The 18,629-nt window shown below is 42.5% G+C and overlaps 1 pseudogene and 1 gene segment (V, D, J or C); both read left to right on the forward strand.

Annotated features, from left to right (window-relative positions):
- Positions 1–3,669: 3,669 nt before the first annotated feature.
- On the forward strand, positions 3,670–4,221 carry LOC116463940 (immunoglobulin heavy variable 1-69-2-like). The segment is given in 2 exon segments: positions 3,670–3,761; positions 3,847–4,221. Coding segments are annotated over 2 exon segments (363 nt in total).
- Positions 4,222–6,497: 2,276 nt separating this feature from the next.
- On the forward strand, positions 6,498–18,340 carry LOC131382582 (uncharacterized; annotated as a pseudogene).
- The last annotated feature ends 289 nt before the right edge of the window (positions 18,341–18,629 follow it).

Consider the following 18,629-nt stretch of genomic DNA (forward strand, 5'->3'; position numbering starts at 1 on the left):
GCGCTCAGGACACCAGGGGACGCTCAGGACACCAGGGGGCGCTCAGGACACCAGGGGGCGCTCAGGACACCAGGGGACGCTCAGGACACCAGGGGGCGCTCAGAACAGGAAGAATCTCTTAGAAAGCAGCTCCACGTCAGGATCCCGGGAGGCTGTGGAGAAATGGGAACACTCATAAACTATTGGACATTTAAATTAGTACAAACCACTAGAGAGAACAGCTTCGAGTTTCCTCAAAACCTGACGATAGAGTTATCATATAATCTGGCCATCCTGCTGCTGGTATATACCCCCAAAAAGGAAATGTTTCTGCACTACCATGTCTACAATGGCACTGTTAAAGCACTGCTCACAACAGTCAAAATTTGAAAGCAACCTATGTGCCGATTAACACGTGAATGGATAAATAAAATATGGTACATGCAGGATATGGGTTAATATCACGCCATAAAAAATGAGATTTTGTCATTTGCAACAACATGGATGAAACTGGAGTTCATTATATTAATTGAAATGAGCCCAGAACAGAAAGACGAAATTCACATGTTCCCATTTATTTGTGAAAGCTAAAAATTAAGACAATTGAACTCGTGGAGTTAGAGAGGGAAAAGATGGTCACCAGAAGCTGGGAAGGTCTATGGTAGATGGGGATTATTGGGGATGGTCAATGGGTAGAAAAAGTGATTAGAAATAATAAATAACACATAATATTTGATAACACAACAGAATAAGTATAGTCCTCAATAATTTAATTATAGATTTTAAAATAAATAAAAGTGTATGAATGGAATGTTGGTAACTCAATTAATTCTTGAGAGGATTATAAACTATTCTTCATAATGTGATTATTATGCAGCTCATGCTGATTCAGGGTCCTGTACCCCATAAATATATACATGTACTAACTCACAAAGATTCAAAATTAAAGTGTTTGTGTATCTAATATTCTGTATCTATATTACATTAAACCTAAGAACACACTGGCTTTAACACACTACTGTCATCCACATAGACATTCATAGCCTTCTTTCTCTGCTTGTCCGTAATCCCACACTCCAAAATGAGAAAACCTCTCCTACAATATGACATTAATTTACTTAGTGCACAATTTCAAAATACACAAATTGTGCTTAGGATTGTTAAACTGACCCTTGTTGAAAATATGTTTATCAACCAGAATACAGTGCTTATGTGGAGCTTATCTATATTTTATAATCACAACATCGAATTCTTTCCAAGTTTCCTGTGTCCAATATTTATGCCCCACCTTCTTCAGGGTAATTAGTTCAAACCTTCTGATTGTTGCTAGATATTTTTATACAGCTGTCTTTTTTTGTGTTTCATGACCTGCTAAATACTTTCTAAGTTGTATGCATTTAGGTTAACACTTTGTCTCAAAAAATATGAGTCTTCAGAAATTATTTATGCCATGTGTCCATCATTGAATATCATAAAAACAGTTTCATTGGCCGGGCGTGGTGGCTCACACCTGTAATCTCAGCACTTTGGGAGGCCGAGGTGGGTGGATCATGAGGTCAGGAGATCGAGACCATCCTGGCTAACACGATGAAACCCCATCTCTATTAAAAATACAAAAATTAGCCAGGCGTGGTGGCAGGCGCCTGTAGTCCCAACTACTCGGGAGGCTGAGGCAGGAGAATGGCGCGAACCCGGGAGGTGCAGCTTGCTGTGAGCAGAGATCGTGCCACTGCACTCCAGCCTGGGTGACAGAGTGAGACTCTGTCACACACACACACAAAAATAGTTTCATTGTGATTAAAAAGTGTGCGTTTCACCTAATCCACACACCTTCTCCCCACCTTCCTGAGAAACTTCAAATGTTTACCGGATCTATATTTTTATCTTTGGCAAAACAGCCTGGCTCTTCTCTTAGCCTCTTCTGCAAAGCATCAAGATTCACCTTCACTGACTACAGCATAAATTGAGCCCAGATGGCTGGGAGACAGAGGCTGGAGTGGGTGGTAACAGTAATTGATTCAAGTGGAAGTTCTCAGTGATATTCTGCATCAGCACAATGAAGATTCACAATTCCCAGGGACACCAATTACCAGCACAGTCTCTCTTAAAATAATCTACTTGCAAGCTGAGGGGGCTCTCACAGTGGTCGGCAGTGTATTACTGTGAGAGACACACCAAGGGACATTGCTGTGAGTCCAGACAGAAACCTCCCTGCAGGGAGACAAGAGAGGACTTTGTGATCAATGGTGCTTAGGACACCTGGGGGCACTGAGGACAGCAGAGGGTGCTCAGGAGAGCACGGTGCGCTCAGGACATGGTGTGTGTTGTAGAGGGGCATTGCTCAGGATCACCAGGGGGCATTACTCAGAACCACCAAGGATCACTCAGGAAACCAGGGGGCGCTCTGGACACCAGGGGGAGCTCAGAACCACCAGGTGGTACTCAGGACACCAGGGGGCACTCATGACCAGCAGGGCGTGCTCAGGGCAACAGGGGGCTCGCAGAACCCCAGTTCCAACTCCAGTGTTGGAAGCACTATTCATTGGCAAGACACTAGGAAGGAGGGCAAATCTGAGGCTTGTTACTGTGCAAATATGCCACTGGGAGTGTGTGTGTCTGGGGGTGGGTGGGGGGTGGACCTTGAGACATAAGGTGTGTGCGTAAAATCATAATCTGATGTGAACTTCGATCACAGAATCCTAAAGAAAAAAAAAGAGGCTGCCCCAAAGTCCCCATCAGTTCCTGGACTCGCCATGTGTCTGGACCATATCAGTGCATCTGGAGCTCCAGGGAAGGGGCTCCCTGGTGGCTTTAGTGATTCCTTGCTTCCTGTGCCAACGTCTCCCTGTGGGATATGTTAGGTTTCCTAAGGTCTATTTTCTACTGTAAGAAGTGCTGTGAGAAGTAGTTGGTGTCACTGAAGGAGCATTCTGAGCCAGGGCACAGCCAGGTCCTACTGGGCTTGAGACGCTGGGAGAAAAACGCTCTGTGAGCCCAGAAAGGAACTTCCCTGCAGGGCAGGAGCTGAGCTGCAGGGGGTGCTCAGGATGCACACAGCACAGGATCCAGCTCTGGAGCAGGTGCACAGGAGGCTGGGGAGGGGTTTTCTCTCAGGGATTGAATATTCCTTATTTCAAAGCAATAATGACAAAATTTAAATAAGAATTTAGCAAGTGCTGATGTGTCTTTAGTATTCTCTTGCATACACAGACGCTACCAAACCCAATAATTTAATGCAAAACACATTTAAAAGGAGAAATGTCTAGGCCTTTCAAATGTATTGTAGTTAGGAATTGAGAGGTGGTTTTATTAATTCAATGGGTGTTACTGTCCGGAGACACACTCATCCCAGAAGTCAGATGTGCAGAGGGCAAGGCTCAGGAAAAGTTCAGATTGTCAGTGAGCCATAGGAACAGGGAATCACGTCGAGGACCATGTCCTGTGAGATTCTGGGTTTCTGTGAGAGGGGTTCTGTCTTCATGGACTCCTGGGCATGTCAGAGGACAAATATCATTAAACAAAGTTCAGGGCATCAGTGTCCCACTGTGGCGTGGTCCACGTGTCACCTATCTTCTTCCTCAGGGTGGCATGGCCTGAGCTATGAAATACCTGCCTCATGAATATGCAAATGCAGTGGTGTCTACCGAGGTAAATACAGATCTGTCCTTGCCCAGGGAGCATCACACAACAACCACATCCCTCCCCTACAGAAGCCCCCAGAGCACAGCACCTCACCATGGACTGGACCTGGAGGCTCCTCCTCTTGGTGGCAGCAGCTACAGGCAAGAGAATCCTTAGTCCCAGGGCGGATGAGGGGACTGGGTCCAGTTAAGTGAGGTCTCATCCGCTCCTCTGTCCTCTCCACAGGTGCCCACGCCGAGGTCCAGCTGGTTCAGTCTGGGGCTGAGGTGAAGAAACCTGGGGCCACCGTGAAAATCTCCTGCAAGGCTTCTGGATACACCTTCACCAGCTACTACATGCACTGGGTGCGACAGGCTCCTGGAAAAGGGCTTGAGTGGATGGGACGTGTTGATCCTGAAGATGGTGAAACAAAATATGCAGAGAAGTTCCAGGGCAGAGTCACCATAACCGCGGACACGTCTACAGACACAGCCTACATGGAGCTGAGCAGCCTGAGATCTGAGGACACGGCCGTGTATTACTGTGCAACAGACACAGTGTGAAAACCCACATCCTGAGAGTGTCAGAAACCCCAGGGAGGAGGCAGCTGTGACTGGGCTGAGGAGATGACAGCATTTATGAGGTTTAAAGTGTTTAGAAGATGGGTTAAGTCACTGAGTAAAAGTAGAACTAGAAAGACGTGTACATTCCAATTATATAGGAAATAATCTTTTCAATTTTCACCCTGTAAGTAACATTCACAGAGTGGGAAAGGCAGCAATCAATTAAGCTGATGCAAACATTCCTTTGTGAGTACGTAAATTTTAAAATCGAATGGATAAATCATTTGGAGCAGGATTGCTTGATCACATGGTGAGACTAAATATAATTTCTAAAAAGTGGCCAACATTTCTAACAAAATGTCTTTGCCACTCCTTTTACATTAATTTTATTTTAAAACATTTTTAGGATTACAGCAAATTTGTGTAGAATACACAGAATTCCCATGTACTCCTGCCCAAGACACGCACAGACTTCTCCATGATCAACACCCTGCACTGAAGTAATAAATAACTTGCCACAGATGAACCCACATGGACACATTAATTGTTTCCTTTCCTGGTGGTCCCTGGTATAACAAGCCTAAATTACCTTGAAGCACCCCAGGTTCTTCTAGTGGTTTCAGGAAATGATGCCAGGTGAGGGAAAGTGGGTGGGGATGATCCTCTTTGAACTGTTTCCTCAAGAATCCATAAAATGTACATTGACTTAGAGCTCAACTGACTCCTGGTTTTCTATGCCCCTTTCCAGAGGTAAGGCCTCCAAGCATTTACAGCAGGGATCTCCTCAACAATCCATAAAATGTACAGTGGTTAAGAGCTCATCTGGCTCCTGGTTTTATATGCCCCTACAAAGAGGATAAGGCCTCCAAGCACTTACGACAGGGGTCTCCAACCCCTAGGCAGTGAACCCGTACTGGTCAGCAGCCTGATAGAAAGCAGGCCGCACAGCAGGAGATGAGCAGGGGGTGAGCATCACTGCCTGAGCTCCGCCTCCTGTCAGATCAGCTGCACATTAGACTTTCCTAGGAGCCGAATTCTATTGTGAACTGTGCATGCAAGGGATCTAGGGCGAGCGCTCCCTGTGAGAATCTAATGCCTGATGATTGCAGGTGGAGCAGGTTCATCCCGTAACCACCTGCCTCCCTCATCCATGGAAAAATTGTCATCCACGAAACTGTTCCCTGGTGTCAAAAAGGTTGGGGACCACAGGCACAGAGGCAGGTCTGTGCAACTAAAAGGCCAGCGGCTTCTGGTGAATCCTACAATTAATGTCCTTTAATGAGCAGTGGAGACTTTGTTCATGAGGGCCTTCGTGAATAATGCCCTTCAGTCGGATTCAAAACACTGTAAGATCTTGGGGGTGTTTCTGGATAAAGCACTTTGGGCAGAAAATGCAAACACATGCATGAGATCCAGGCAGGAAAAAAGCTTCCTTTACAAAGCGGTTTGGCACCTGGAAGGAGCTCTCAGGGTTGGGCACTGGACCCTTTGCTGGCTGCACTTTAGCCAGAGGCCTGAGCCTGATTGGTCTTGCAGTGGGAGAGCCTTCCTGGGGTCAAAGGTTACAAAAACATCTGTCATCTTCCAGCTGAGAAAGCCCATCTGCGTGCTTGTCAGTGTCAACCCCATGAGGGGTGCACTCTGGAAGATGACAAGATGCACACAAACCTCCTCCCACTGATTATCCACCACCACACACTCAACTGCAACCCGTGCTCCAGAAAGGGACGGGAGCCTCCAGGGATAAACAGAACGGAAGTATTTTCTTTCCTGGGAAAGACACTGCCAAATGCCACATGTTTCAGGAAGGTTAACTCATAAGTGTTCGGGAAGTGACTGAAGGGCAGTGGCGGGTGAGGTGACAGGACAGCCTCAGGGCTGCACGAGGAGGGCTCCCTCCCCACGCAGGCTTTTCCTCCAGGAGCTGCACCAGGAACTCATAGAGGATCAGGAAGGATTCTGAGAACATTCTTCTGTGGTGCTGCCTAGAGGGGGAAAATAAATTATAAAAAATAAATCAATTCTAAATAAAGTGTGACATTTGTTATTAGAAACTATTTCTGAAACCTGTGGGAATCCTGACATAAGCCACCATTCTCTGTGAACAAACATATAAACCCTCCTTCCATGTCGGTTCTTTCATGGATAATATCCCCCAAACTCCTCTCCATTCCCTGAGCGTCCCCGGGTCTCTCAGTGACAGATTCTCCTCAATGGAATGTGGCTGATGTAGTGAGATCTTCAGTTTTCCCGTCTTCTGTGTTCTCATGTTCTCCCCTCATCTGAGATTAAGAAACTCACCTGCATGTGGTACATTACAGTCTAATATCTCTCATGGACAAAATAGGGGCCACACCGACCAACCCTGGGGCTGACAGCAACCACCGGCGGCCACCATCCCCTCCGCAGCCTGTGTTGGAACATCCCCTGAGAGATCGTATTAGCAACTTCCCTTCAGAATCATCTTAAAAACTTTGTGTCCCATTTCACATGGAGATGCCATCTATCCATTTTGTCTTCACAGAGAAATAGAAGGAGAAGAATACCAAATACACTTCCTATCTCCAGATTATTCAAATATAATCGTCCCTTTATCACCTTCTGATTTCTGGTCTTCACAGAATACTCTACGAATTTTTCTCACTGGTGTTACACCAAAACCTGTGAAGCGCCAGATACTGGGATTAATTTAACCAACATTATTATTCTAATAATTCTTAGAATTTAGAATTACAATTATCCTCTTTTCATATATGGATAAACTAACCTATGCCTTTGAAAATAAGCCCTTACATGAGAGTGAAAAGATAAGCCACAGATTTGGAGAATTTCCTTGCAAATCCAATATTTAGAAAAGGGATTTTATCACAAATATACAAATTAACTTACAATTGAACAACAATAAAACAACAAAATTTAATTTTAAAATGGGCAAAGACCTGAATAGAAACCACACCTAAAAATAAATATAAAAAGTGATCAACTTGATTTTCATTAGGTACATGTTTGTTTAATATTTTAAAAATTCTGCTAACCTATGAAAATGGGCAAAATACACGATGTAGACAATATCAAATGGTGATGAGGAAGTTGAAAAACAGGAACTTTCACTCCTTGCTGCTGGGAATGCTAAAGCGACACATAGACAACTCCAGTTAATAATTTATTGTATGTTTCAAAATAGCTAGAAGATAAGATTTAGAGTGTTCATAACACAAAAAGTAATCAATGATTGAGATGAAGGTTATCCCAGTTATCCAGATTTGATCATTGCACATAAAATGCTATTATCAACATCTCACTTGTACCCCTAAAGATTTTAAACTATTATGTATCTATATAAATTAAACATTAAAAAACAACAAGGCCAAGGAATCCAGCTAATTGCAGATTCCCATTTATTGCGGGATCTGACCAGCAGCCTGCAATGCAACAGGGCTCTCTCTTTGTTCCCAGGTGGATCGACAGGTTGAGAAATAATAGACACACACAAGAAAGTGAAAGCTGGGTCCAGGGGTGTCACCGCCTTCTGGTCCCACTGCACTGGATATACCAGCATTTATTATTAAGTTTAGTGAGGGTGGGGGTAGGTTAGTGAGGGATTTAGGGTCATTTGATTATGAGGTGAGATGGTCACATGGGGATGAAGTAATTCTTTAACATAACATCTGTATGCAGAAGTACAGTACATTTGTGTGTAGAGGTACAGTATACAGAGATAAGAATTTACAATATAGTGTGTGTATCAGTAATTTCTAACAGAGCCTTAAAACAGAAACACAGTCTTTCCATAACCTATGATTAGCAAGATATTCATCAGCAGTAACAGTTGCAGCAAAAGCTGGTTACAAACAATCCATAGAAACAGGACGTGAAGCTAGACAATGGGTTAGACCAGAAATTCTCCGAAGGGAGTATGCCTTAACCCTAAAGAGGCCTAGAAGAGCCATGGCAAGATGAGGGTATTTATAGCCCTGTCTTATCCATATGAACAGGTGCCCCTCATGCGTCCATTTATAGGTTCCCCACAAGGGTCGCATTCCATTCCCAGAGCTATGAACATCTGCTTTTCTGGGTTAGGAATCTTGGTGATGTGAAACCTCCCTGACTGCACGTCCATTCATAGGCTCTCTGCAGGGGGAGGCACATCACACGCTGTTGGCTCCTTCTGGCGGCCCCACCTGGCATTGTCTTTACACAATCCTGCATGCAAATTTGTATTTACAATAATCAGGAGCATTTCATCTTTTATTCCATAGCAATAGTTTCAGGCAGTCTCCCTACACCCATTGGATGGGTTGCTCTGCATAATCTGTAAACTAATCGGAATCTGTGGGTTTGTAAATGATTTTAGAAATCAAGTAGACTACTTGCTTCTAAAGATAAGTCTCCCAAGTTTAACTGTTTTCCTAATGGGTGGCTATTTTGAACACAGAAGAGATGTTAACATTTGTTTCTGGTAAGTTTTCTTCTTCTAGTCTCAGGAGAAAAGGTTTGCAGGGAAGAATCTCGGACCATCTTTCAAGTCTCAACTTCAATGTGATTATCTCAGTAAATATTTTCTGGTACCCCTAAGATAAATCTCATATCTGTCCTAGAAACTAAAATTACAATTCTAAGCATCCAACTGACTGGATAGACCCTTCCTCTTCACCAAGGAATTCCAGAGACACTTGAAAACCTAGCTCAGGCCGTGTTAGAAATAGAGGATCAGAAATGCCTCATTATACCCTCCTCCCTTTGGAATTCAAGCACAACTGACCAGCATTTTTATTAAAACAGAGCTTAAGCCTCAGAAAACAGATTCTTTGTAGCAGCAAAATGCCAAATTCTAACCTGACTCAAGAATAGCATCACATGACAGAGAGCAGGCTTTGAAAGGAATCAAAGGCTAGAATATTCCTTTGACATATTTTAAAATTGCCCTGCAAAGTTATCTTTTGTGAGAGAAATTTATATTCTATAGAGAATCTCTTTCCCTTTCCAGGTGTTTTTGTTATACCGAAGAGATTAGCTGAGAGTCTAATATCTTTTAAAGGTCTTAGGAGAAAACATTTCCCATCCATTGCCTCTAAAAGTGGTCACAAGACACAGGAAGGGGAACGTCACACACTGGGGCCTGTTGTGGGGTTGGGGGGACGGGAGAGGGATAGCATTAGGAGATATTCTTAATGTAAATGATGAGTTAATGGGTGCAGCACACCAACATGGCACATGTATACATATGTAACAAACCTGCACGTTGTGCACATGTACCCTAGAACTTAAAGTATAATAAAAATATATATATATGAAAAAAGAGACTTCATATACATAATAAGAATCTTGCTCTCCAAAACCCATTATCTTAACCTAGAAACTTTTTTCTACTGGTTTCAGGTCTTTAGAAAAAAACTTAAGTCTTTCAACCAATTGCCAATCAGAAAATCTTTGCGTTCACCTGTAAGGTGTAATCCCCGCCCCACACTGCCTCACTTCTAGCAGTTTTTCTTTATGGAGCAAATCAACACGTTTCTCACGTGTATTGGTTGATGTCTGTCTCTGTAAGATATTAAATTTAAGCTGCCATCAAGCCACTTTGGGCACATGTTCTCAAGACCTTCTGGGGCTGTGTCACAGGGCATGGTCCCCACATGCGGCTCAGAATAAATCTCTCCAAATATTTTGCAAAGTTGATTGTTTCATCAAGAGTTCTAACAGAACCTACTCTGTGGTCTTAGTTACAAGCATGATATTCATACAGTATTAGTTATATTAGTATTAGTTATAGCACATATTGGCAAATTCTTATGAAGTTATGCATAGACTAACAATGGGATCAAGTGTAAATGTTTCAAAGCATTTATGCAGTTATTTCAAAATTTACATTCCACAGATACTTCTATCGGATTCATTATATCAGCTAATTATTTGTTTTATGATTTTTTTGCAATTTTTGCAGACAATCAGATTCTTTCTTTTCTTGGCCTTTATTGTAGAAAATTGTGTGAAACTAGTCGGGGCTACATTTGAAAGTCATTGTCACGGTGGCTCCCAGAATCTAAGTCCTCTTCAGCCACCAGACACTCAGATCACTCCAATGACACCTTAATTTTGTTTCCTGCTTGGCTTTGGGCCTTAGTCTTGTCCTATCCACACAGACTCTGTCTTTCATCTCCCCCAGGTCATCCCAGAGCCACATGGACCTGATGATTGTCAGTGTGGTGGGAAGGGTTGCACTGAACGGGCACTCTGTGTCCTTCTGAGGGAGCCATACTGCGGGCAGACGTCACAGTCCTGGCTCAGGACGTGTCCTTCCAAGTATCCCTGCCCCTCCTGCAGGTGTGATGCTGATCCATGCATCTTCCTCCCATTCCTGGGTAGAGGGTCTCCTTGTTCTTTCCCAGGTCTTCTCCCAGCAGCCACTATGTCTTCCCACTGATGTCTTCAGCTTCCTCTTTTCTGCCCTTCCCAGCAGGATGAGGCTGTTCTTCCTGAGGGAAGAGAGAGGAGGTGGGAGATGAGGCTGTTATTCCTGAGAGAATGGACAGAGCTTTGGAGCTTTTCTTTCTTCCACCCCAGTTTCTATGAGTTCCTCCAGTGCCTGTAACACATAGGCGATAGTGGCTTTGCCCCTGCATGTTAATTCTTCGGTCATGTGGTGGTGGTGAGGGAGGTGGGTCTGGATGCATTTCAGCCACAGCTGCCGTTCTGCTTTCCCACACAGAATCATCTCGAGAGGAAGAGGGTGGAGATTTTTGTGATGTGTCCTCAATCCTGGGAGAAAAGGTTTCAATAGCAATAGGAATCTCTCAGTTGTATGTCCTCTGATAATTTAAACAATAACTTCTTTATTATACTCAATTTTAAACAATCCAATGAATATGTCTAATTTAATTTTGCATTAGCTTATATGACATTTGCTGGCCTCTGCCCCAGATAAGGTCATATTCTCTTCCTGTTTGTTCCTGCAAGTCATTGACTTTCAAAATGTGTAAGGTCTCTTCATTGTACTATAACATCAGTAATCTGGTGTACTAAAGAAAATGTGCTGATTTGCAGCTTACTAAAGTCAGTTGTTTTAGTAAAAATGATATATTTTCTGGGATGCCTGCATCTCCAGGCTGAGTAGAAGCTTTGTTTGTAATACTCAGAAACTGGAAATTATGCCAATATTAAAGAGCTTTCTAGATAAATACCGTGGGTGCATTCTTTAACTGGAATTCTGTTCCTCATTAGAATCAACACATTCTTCATACACAACCAAATTACTGACTCACAAGTAATTATGCTGAGCAAGAAGCCACACAAATGAAATTGAAAATACAAGATTTCACTTTAACAAAATCTCGAAAAATAGATCTGAATTAACAAAGATGAGAGGTTGACTCAGTATGGTGAGAGGGAAATGACTGGGAGGCAGGAAGGAGAGGAACACAGGGAAGCTTTTAACTGTAATCGTCGTTATTTTGATTGTTATTTTGGATGCACAGGTGAGCACCTGAGAAATTACATTTTTTTTCCTTTGGAGACATGGTCTTGCTTTGTCATCCAGGCTGGAGCTCAGTGGTGAGATCACAGCTCTCTGCAGCCTCAGACCCTGGGTCTCCAGCCATCCTCCTCCCTCTGCCCTATGTAGCTGGGACTACAGGTGTGCACCACCATGCTTGGCTTCAGTGCTTACTACACTGCACACTTTAATTATGCAATATTTATTATACAGCAATAATGCCTCAATGAGGGTATTGGAAATCAGTGGGTAGATTATTTGTTAAAGATTGATGGAAAGATAGATACCAACATGAGAAATGTATGACACTCAAGAAAATAAAACTGTAGGAAACGTGCTTTTCTTCACATTTGTTAGGTAATCACAACAGCGCGTACACATCACACCATGTTCTCGTTACAGAGAAAAGGTTCTGCAGACATCACTAGGTGCGACCCCCCGTGTGCTGTGCTTGGTTCAGGGAGCAGTCAGGCTCAGTGGTGAGAAGCACAGGCCCAGATACCCAGGTCACCCTGACCAAATGTGAGCTCTAGGGAGATTGAACAACCGAGCTTTGATTTTGCTGGTAATTTTTCATCTGTTACATGGAAATAACATTGATACTACATACCATGGTTTCACTGCATGTGAAAAAATAAAAGATGATTTGTTCTAACTTTAAAAATATGCACTTTCTGTTGCTCTACTGTACCTCAATACAACTGTTTAAAAATAAAAATTACAAAATTATAAGATTTATAGGTTTTAAGGTTTTATCACAGAACAAACTGACAATAAGAAGCCACAATTTCCAAATGCTATCAATATCACAAATCTCCCCCAGGACACTCTCACATGCTGTGAGCCCCACTCTCTCCTCAGGCCTCTCACCCCAGAGCTTGCTATATACTAGGAGACATGCAAATAGGGTCCTCCCTCTGCTGATGAAAACCAGCCCAGCCCTGATCCTGCAGCTGTGGGAGAGAAGCCCCAGCCCTGGGATTTTCTGGTGTTTTCATTTGGTGATCAGCACTGAACACAGAGGACTCGCCATGGAGCCATGGCTGAGCTGGGTTTTTCTTGTTGTTGTTTTAAAAGGTAAGTCATGGAGAAATAGAAAAATTGGGTGTGAGTGGATAAGAGTGAGAGAAACAGTGGATATGTGTGGCAGTTTCTGACCAGGGTTTCTTTTGTTTGCATGTGTCCAGTGTGAGGTGCAGCTGGTGGAGTCTGGGGGAGGCTTGGTCCAGCCTGGGGGGTCCCTGAGACTCTCCTGTGTAGCCTCTGGATTCACCTTCAGTGACTACTACATGGACTGGGTCCGCCAGGCTCCAGGGAAGGGGCTGGAGTGGGTCTCACGTATTAGTAGTCCTAGTGGTAGTGACAAATACTACACAGACTCCGTGAAGGGCCGATTCACCATCTCCAGAGACAACACCAAGAACTCGCTGTATCTTCAAATGAACAGCCTGAAAACCGAGGACACGGCCGTGTATTACTGTGCGAGAGACACAGTGAGGGGAAGTCAGTGTGAGCCCAGACACAAACCTCCCTGCAGGAACCCTGGGGGGAAATCAGCTGCAGGGGGTGCTCAGGACCCACTGATCAGAGTCAGCCCCGGAGGCAGGTGCAGATGGAGGCTGTTTCCTGTCAGGATGTGGGACTTCATCTTCTCACAGTTTCTCTAGTGAACCTCTCTAAGTTTAGAATACTGTGCTTACTAATGTCATCTCTACATATTTTTAAAATATCATTTTAATATGAGGACTATTCTCACATGCACAAAATGCAGATTGACACTTACAGAGATGAAAAGTCCTCAACTCTTGTCACCAAGATCAGAGTCCTGAGGAAACTCAGAGGTGCCTGGTGAGTCGTCTCCAATTATACTCAGGACAGAAACATCAGGGAGATTCGCTGACTAGAACAGTCTTTAGGAAGTTCGATCACAGCCAACAGAGAGGCTGGGCCAGGCTCAGTGTCATGTAGAAGCTCACAGGGTTCACGTCTGACCCTTCTCCTGACATAAAGCCAGTCAGCATCAGCACTGACCTAGTGCTCCTTTGGCTCCCAATCCACCTTCTTTCTTTGGAGCGTTTGTTCTCCCTTTATTATTTGCTTTTTCTGCTTTATGAAAAAGAAAGAGATGGTCTCTGTGGTCTACATTCCAGGGCTCACGGCATTTACTTGGAGCTCAGGTGGGGCTCAGGCTGTGGCTCCTGCAGCCATGTGGGAGAAGCTGATGGGATTTCCTTCTCTCCCCATTTCCTCAGGAACCTCCACTGTGTTGTGTGTAGACTCATCTGGGAATGCAATTGGCCCTTAATAGTGAAGGGGATAAACTTATTTGATCAAATTGGGATGTGGATGTGGAATTAACCCTGTTCCATGCACACTGTCAGAGTCGTCTGCCTCAGAAGTAGTGTTAGAAAGAACTTGTGAAATTTATCAAAATCCAAATGGATCCACTTGTGTTAAAACCCTAATGAATGAAGCTGGGGGAGGCCATGAAGGAGGTTTCTAACACACATATTCCTCATAACAAGAACTATCATAAATGGACTCTGAACAGCCACAACCTTGTACTGAGGCCATCACAACCTTAAAATAATTACTTCTCCAAGAATATCTGCCCAGCATCTGCATGTTCAACCTTACGGCGATGTCACCCCTGTTATTGACCCTTCTAGTCAGGGATAATTGTCTCAAAACAGCTGACGTAAACCTCCTCATTTTTCCTTAATTCCTTATCTTCCTTTACCACCCTGAATGCACCCATACATATTTCAATTTCAATGCACATCCTAGAATAAATATTATTACATTTTAGAGTCTCTTTCTGTCTGTTATTCACGGCTGACAAGCTACAGGTGGACATGCCACATTTCTGTGAGACATAGAGAATGACAGTTTTTGGACATGTCTGGGAATATCCAGTGTCCCTAGATCATCCATCAATAAGTGCAGGCTGGAGGTCCCAGAGAGAAGTGAAGCTGCTGAATCACCATGGAATTTCATTTTCTCCAGTTCTGCTGTGATGGAATCAGGTCCATCCGTTTTATCAATGTCAATGTAACCTAGAATCAGTTCATGACAGTTTTAATAACATCTATTAAGTAAATTCACAACACTAAATAGATCTATTTCACACATATGTATACATACGTGGATATATATAATATATAATATATTTTATATATGGAGATGGAGTCTCGCTCTGTCACCCAGACTGGACTGCAATGTCATGATCTCGGCTCACTGCAACCTCTGCCTCCCGAGTTCAAGCACTTCTCCTGTCTCAGCCTCCCTAGTGGCTGGGATTACAGGAACATGCCAACACGTCCGGCTAATTTTTGTATTTTTGGTAGAGATGGGGTTTCACCATATTTATTAGGCTGGTCTCAAACTCTTGACCTCAGATGATCCACCTGCCTCAGCCTCCCAAGTGCTAGGATTACAGGTGTGAGCCACTGCGCCTGACTAACACCACCTGTATTAATGTTGGATTGAATAACTACAAAGTCTACCATAACCGAGTGTAACCATCAAACTTACCATGACCCAGAGGGAAGAACCTTTAACATGGGACCTATGTTCTTAAATCTTTTATGTTTTAAGGTGTAAAACTGACCACTATACAATCACCCAATTATCATTTTGCTAATGAGTTGTAGAAGTTGCATGTATATTTTGGATATTAACACTTTTTCAAATGCATGGCTTGCAATTATATTCTCCCATTCTATAGGTTGGAATTTTTTCCATGCTTTATAGAATCTTTTTGTTGTGATTTAGTTCCACTTGTTCAATTCTGCTTTTGTTGTCTGTGCCTTTAATTTGAAATATAGTAAATCATCCTTAATATTGTTTTCTGGGTGGGGGAAATTTTACAATTGCAGGTCAGACTTTTAATTATTTAGCCCATTTAGAGTTGATTTGTGGGTTTATTCTAAACTAAAATTCTTGATTCTTAATTCTTTGCATGTGTACATCCAGTTTTTCTAACTCCCTTTTAATGAGAGACTTTGATTTATCTATCGTATATTTTTGCTTCTTATGCTGAAAATCAGGTGGCTATTGATCAGTTTCAGTTTATTTCTCATCCCTCTATATATCAATACCAATACTAATCTGTTTTTATCTATGCATCAAAATTTGCATATTTGTGAATTTCAACATGTTGTTCAGAATCTGTGCATGTCGACAACTGTGTTTCAAAGTGCACTCTTGGCCTGGTGAAGCCCTCACAGCCCTTCTCCTTCACCTGTGCCATCTCTAGATTCCCCATCACAACCAGTGCTTCCTGCTGGAGCCAGATCCATCAGCCCCCCAGGGAAGGGACTGGAGTGGATCAGGTGCACACGTCATGAGGGAATGCACATTCCAACCCACTCCTCAACAGTCCAGTCGCCATCTCCAGACCCACATCCAAAAAACAGTTTTTCCTACAGCTGAGCTACCTGAGCAAAAATTATACAACCACAAGTTTTTATACAAAAGACACAGCGAGGGAAAGACATTGTGAGCCCAGATACAAACCTCCCTGCAGGGAAGCTCAGGAGCAGCAGGAGGCGCTCAGGACACACATCAAGGCAGGTGGAAGAGGGAAAAGGTGCTGGAGTTGGGGTTTGGCATCATCATCATATTTCACCGCTGGACACCTGCCACTATGTTTATTCTCATGTACGTGACTCTCTGTATTATTAGAAAATGGCCTTTATATAAACATATAACAACATATAGGTGCATCAAGTCATCCTCTCCGTCTTATGTGGACCTTTTCCAAAAAGAATCTGAGTCTCTGTGTTTATTTGAGCACCTCATAAATTATGGTGAATTACAATTTCACATGACAGCATGCTTACCACACACAATTTCAAGCAACCCAAAATATATTTCTATTTTCTCTAGTAATAGGTTATATGTCATACTCCAGACTCTGCCATAGAAATATGTAATTTCAAACCCTGCCTTTGTTACTCTCTGCAAGAACTTGCTTCTCCTTAAACCAGATTTGTTGTTTGTTTGAAACTTTAAGTATTGAAAGTATTAAAGAAAATTTTCAAACTTCCATCTTCTCTGTTTATCTGTTATTGTTGATGCAGTTGTAAAACTAAGAAAAACATATTCCTTTTCTATGTACATCTCCAAGCTTAATAGCAGATCTTTTTTTTTCCTTTTTATTTTATTTTATTTTTTTATTATACTTTAGGTTTTAGGGTACATGTGCACAATGTGCAGGTTTGTTACATATGTATCCATGTGCCATGTTGATTTCCTGCACCCATTAACTCGTCATTTAGCATTAGGTATATCTCCTAATGCTGTCCCTCCCACCTCCCCCCACCCCACAACAGTCCCCGGAGTGTGATGTTCCCCTTCCTGTGTCCATGTGTTCTCATTGTTCAGTTCCCACCTATGAGTGAGAACATGCGGTGTTTGGTTTTTTGCCCTTGTGATAGTTTACTGAGAATGATGGTTTCCAGTTTCATCCATGTCCCTACAAAGGACGTGAACTCGTCATTTTTTATGGCTGCATAGTATTCCATGGTGTATATGTGCCACATTTTCTTAATCCAGTCTATTGTTGTTGGACATTTGGGTTGGTTCCAACTCTTTGCTATTGTGAATAGTGCCACAATAAACATACGTGTGCACGTATCTTTATAGCAGCATGATTTACAGTCCTTTGGGTATATACCCAGTAATGGGATGGCTGGGTCAAATGGTATTTCTAGTTCTAGATCCCTGAGGAATCGCCACACTGACTTCCACAATGGTTGAACTAGTTTACAGTCCCACCAACAGCGTAAAAGTGTTCCTATTTCTCCACATCCTCTCCAGCACCTGTTGTTTCCTGCTTTTTTAATGATGGCCATTCTAACTGGTGTGAGATGGTATCTCATTGTGGTTTTGATTTGCATTTCTCTGATGGCCAGTGATGACGAGCATTTCTTCATGTGTTTTTTGGCAATAGCAGATCTTTAGTAAGACCTAGAATAATAAAAAAATCAATATTTTTCAGCTGCTTAATAGAAAAACAAATTATGGTAAATTTGTCTGCTAGAATGCTACCCAATATTTATAATAAAAAAGTCTGCTATACCAAACTATGAGGTAAAGTATCTAATTGTTTATGTTAAGTAACCCAAATAAGTAAGAGTATATACTATGTTATTTCATTTATATACATTCTGATAAATTAAAATGAATCTGCAGCAATGTAAAGATCAGTAGTTGCCAGGGAAAGGGGTAGAAGGATTAAAGGGAAAAGGATGAAGAATACAGAAGAACAAAAGGAAATATTGAGAATTCTCTTGTCCACCTTGATAACGATGACGGTTCCATCATGTTTATCAACTGTACAATATAAATATATGAGAGATTGTTATATGTAACCTAAAACTTATTAAATTTATTACAAGCAAACAAGTGGAAACTTAGACAAGGAAGGAATGATAGAAAGATAGAAAAATGTATATTAAATTTCAAAAATACCTAAGAACTTATCTGCCTGAATCCTAGTTCTCACCATATTTTAGGTGAATGCTAGAATGCAGCAAAATTACACATGTTCTCAATACAGAAATTGGGCTCCACAACCACACTAGGCATCCCCAGCTCTGTCCTGGAGTTGGTTCAGGGAGTAAGTGGGGCCAGTGATGAGGACCACAGGCCCAGATACCAGGGCTCACCTATCCAGACATGAGCTCTTAAATACACCCTTAGCCCATTTTCCATGTGTGGTTTACTTTCACTTCCGTACATGGAGAGACATTGACTGCGACAAAACATAATTTACACAAATATGTAAAAATAAAATAGGATGATCAGTTCAAAGTGTTTATCACAGCATAATTTTATCATAAGACAGCATATTTTCCAAATACCATCATTGTCACCAAACTCCTGCAAGGCACAGTCGTCTTATCTGGGCCGCGTCCTCTCCTCAGGCGTCCCACCCCAGAGCTTGCTATATAGTAGGAGACATGCAAATA

This window comes from Hylobates moloch, unplaced genomic scaffold (assembly GCF_009828535.3).
Source record: "Hylobates moloch isolate HMO894 unplaced genomic scaffold, HMol_V3 SCAFFOLD_88, whole genome shotgun sequence".
Taxonomy (NCBI): Eukaryota; Metazoa; Chordata; class Mammalia; order Primates; family Hylobatidae; genus Hylobates; species Hylobates moloch.